Source organism: Chionomys nivalis, chromosome 6 (genome assembly GCF_950005125.1).
Source record: "Chionomys nivalis chromosome 6, mChiNiv1.1, whole genome shotgun sequence".
NCBI classification, from domain to species: domain Eukaryota; kingdom Metazoa; phylum Chordata; class Mammalia; order Rodentia; family Cricetidae; genus Chionomys; species Chionomys nivalis.
The window spans coordinates 21,946,001-21,949,689 of NC_080091.1; the positions used below are offsets into that span (position 1 = coordinate 21,946,001).

The 3,689-nt window shown below is 45.1% G+C and overlaps 1 protein-coding gene across 1 annotated transcript; it reads right to left on the bottom strand.

The window, feature by feature from the left end:
- Positions 1-2,926: 2,926 nt before the first annotated feature.
- Positions 2,927-3,302, bottom strand: LOC130876233 (60S ribosomal protein L36-like). The gene has a single exon (XM_057772711.1). The coding sequence runs from the start codon at positions 3,274-3,276 to the stop codon at positions 2,959-2,961; it is 318 nt and encodes a 105-aa protein (XP_057628694.1). The 5' UTR covers positions 3,277-3,302; the 3' UTR covers positions 2,927-2,958.
- Positions 3,303-3,689: the final 387 nt, after the last annotated feature.

Below are 3,689 nucleotides of genomic sequence, written 5' to 3' on the forward strand. Positions count from 1 at the left end.
TTCAAAATATCTCCAGCTCGTGTTGAAAACAAACTTAGCTTTTTCATAGACTCTCACAACCTCAGTTGCACTCTGAAAGCAATTTTCGGGATTCTAAAGAGGGCAGGTCGAACCAGGGTATTTAAACTAAAGGGAAGTATAAGATGCCAGAGTGCTCAGAGCTGGCTGCTCAACTGCAGGGTTAGCAAAGCTGTCTTTGAAGCAGGCGCTTCGGGCTGGACCTTAAAGATGGGCTGGATTTCCACAGACCAAGTTAGGAAGGGAGGCAAGAGAAATATGACAGAGAGAGAGAGAGAGAGAGAGAGAGAGAGAGAGAGAGAGAGAGAGAGAGAGAGAGAGAGAGAGAGAATAATAAAATTTGGAGTTGTGAAAGAATGAATCTTTGGGTAGCACAAAAATCCTATTCCCATAATAGAGGAATTCTGTAGCCACAGAAAACAAAGATTCACTGAGTCTAAGATGCCATGAATTTGTTGTAAGATGTACTCAATTGTTTCAAATGTCTTTTTATATAAAAATATGCATCTCAGAGTTGATGAAATCACCTATGGGGGACATTATATAGTAAAAGGTCTCAAAAACCAGGGGGGAGCCGGGCGGTGGTGGCGCACGCCTTTAATCCCAGCACTCGGCAGAGGCGGACGGATCTCTGGGAGTTCAAGACCAGCCTGGTCTACAAGAGCTAGTTCCAGGACAGGCTCCAAAACCACAGAGAAACCCAGTCTCGAAAAACCAAAAAAAAAAAAAAAAAAAAAAAACCAGGGGGGAAGGGTAGATAGTAAACACATACCCACACACCAAAACAAAAAACAATAAACAAAACAAACAAACAAAAACAAAAAACAGGACAGCTCCAAAGGCTTCTAAGCAGGGGTGTGTGGCCTTACAACCATTCTAGTTGCTTTAAGTGAGGCTGGCATGGGATCTCTTGGGCTAGAATCTGTATATTAGGATAGGTGGAGGGAGCCGGAGGGGCATATGGAAATGAAGAGTCAGATACCAGACAACATCACAGGCAAAGTGACTAAACGAGAGATCGAAGATAGAATGAAGGCTCTTGTGTCCTTGGTGTGTATATATTTTTCTCCTGACCAAGCTTCCTTTCTTTCTGCCACGGTCTTGCTATGCAATCCAGACTGGCCCTGAACTTCAATCCTTCTGCGTCCTCCTCCTGAATGCTGAGATAAAAGGCACGCGCTTGACAGAACCTGTTCATCTCCTAGTCTTTTACTACATGGTGCCATAGAAACTAGAAATTAGAAATAGGAAAGTCTTTTTCTTCCTCTTTGTAGCCATCAAAGCAAACAAGCAAGAAAACAGCCAAACACTTTAAGAAGTATTGTAAAGACACAGTAACAGTGAGACCTACATCTGACCTCTAACACTGTAAAAAGTAAAATCTGATGCCCGTCTTTAGAGCACTAACGTTTGCCCTGATATGTTTTAGTCTATACTCTTCTCAAAGTTACCTTTGTCCATTTGCCTTTTCCTCCTCTGCCCACATCCTCGCTCCCACTCTATTCAAAGTTTTGGTGGTATCACATCTAGAATTTTATTTGGGTGTTAGATGCATGGACATTTTGTACCTAGTGATGGTTGCTGTTTGTGCTGTGCAAAAACATTCCAAATTAGTAGGCGTGATCAGAAGCCAGCAAAATCACTGGAAACCACAGGGACTCCTCCCCATCCCACCCACCTTTGCTGACCTTCATGGCTGCGCTAATTCCTAAGGACCTAAATGAAAATTGCTTCGAATTTTAACTCTGTTGCAAGTATCACTGCCCTAAACTTCATTTCAATTGTGCTGCTCTTAAGTTTTCATGATTTCCATTGTTACCTGGGGATGTATGCACGGTTTTAGGATAAAATGCTCCATTCCCGTTCCTTAGAGAAATGCAGAAGGAACAGAGAAGTACGTGTTTGGAAGAGAAAGGGCTACTGCTGAGTACAGAGTAGCGAAAGTTACTAGGCCTCCTGAGTTTGGAAGAACAGTGCCTTAGGGGTCAGATGCACGGTTAGCACTAAACCAAGAGGAAAGATGAGCTGAATCAACCGGTAGGTTTCTCGGCGGAATATTATTGATATTTTTATGAATATTATTGATATTTTTCTGAATACAGCTAGAAGAAAAGCTGAAACAGTAGGGTTTCACAATAGGTGGCTTTGATAGACACCTTTTGTTCCTCTAGACTGACTTATTATCCTCCTCCACTCTGGTCCCCTAAGAGACGCTTAGGCTCAGCTTCAACACCCCTGCTTTCTACCTTAGTACCGGTTCACTGAGGAACCCCTGGGTGGAGATGAGGGGTGCTATGGAAAGCAGAGGTGAGGGAGCCCTGAGTATTCTCCAGTTCTCTTGCTGCTGCCGTGCCCAGTACTGGGTGAGTCCATCTTCCAAAGGTCAATAGTCTTGTCAGGAACTTTCTTCAGACAGTTTCTTGGTTCTGGTAAAATCCTCTAGTCCCACACGAGACTTATGGGCTAGCAGAACCTTTCATTGTCACTAAGTCCAGTTACTACATGACCTTTTCCTAATTTCTGTAGACAATGCATGGCTTATAAAGAACAGGTTGTTAACTCCTGTCAACTGATCAGATGGAATATTGCAACTCTTTGTGGACCGATACTGAGCCCTGAGACAAAACAGACATAGACATCCCTGAGACTAGAACGACAAAGGAAGAAAACAAATGCAGAAAGACACTGTGGACAAAAGAGATTATGGAGTAGGCCAACATCTGACCATTTTGAAGTTGTATTTGGGGGACCAAAGGGAACCTATTGGACTGAATGACTGAGGGAAGTAGGCTTTTTCTATGCAGAGTGGACATTTCCTCTACACTGACCCCACGAGGGGAGCAGAACGAAAATATGATCCATGGGGTGGGGATTTTTGTCTCCCTTTGTTTTTTTTTTTTTTTTGCGCCACAGCAACGTTTATTGAGAACGGGGAGGGGATCAGTCCTTCTTGGCCGCCGCCTTCCTCATGGCGGCCAGCACGTTGCTCAGCTCCTCCCGCTTCCTCTTGGCGCGTATGTGCGTGCCCACCTGCTTCTTGATGAACTTGAGCGCGCGCTTGTCCTTGGACACCTTGAGCAGCTCCATGGCGCGCCGCTCGTAGGGCGCGAAGCCGCACACCTCCCGGATCATGTCCCGCACGAACTTGGTGTGCTTTGTGAGGCGCCCGCGCCGCCGGCTGTGCCTCGGCTGGCTTACGTTCTTCGTCACCTTGTGGCCCTTGTTGAGGCCCACGGCCATGGGGTAGCGCAGGGCCATGGCTGCTCCTCTCCGATGGCGGCCGCGACAGGCTGTCTCCCTTTGTTTTAAAAACCCATTTAGTGCTGTACTTGGAAGTATAGAGAAGTATGAATGAGGCTCAAATCGGGGCTGAGCTGTTCCAACCTTCTGTTTTTGTCAAGAATGGTAACAGAGAAAGTAGCAGCCCAGAGGAGGAAACAAGCATATTTTGATAAGAAACTCCAGGTAAAGAACCCATAGGTCCAAAAGGTATAGGTATTGTGTTTGTTGCTTCTTCTTCTTCTTCTTCTTCTTCTTCTTCTTCTTCTTCTTCTTCTTCTTCTTCTTCTTCTTCTTCTTCTTCTTCTTCTTCTTCTTCTTCTTCTTCTTTCTCCTCCTCCTCCTCCTCCTCTTCTTTTTTCTTTTCTTTTTTCGGTTTTTGGAGGCAGGGT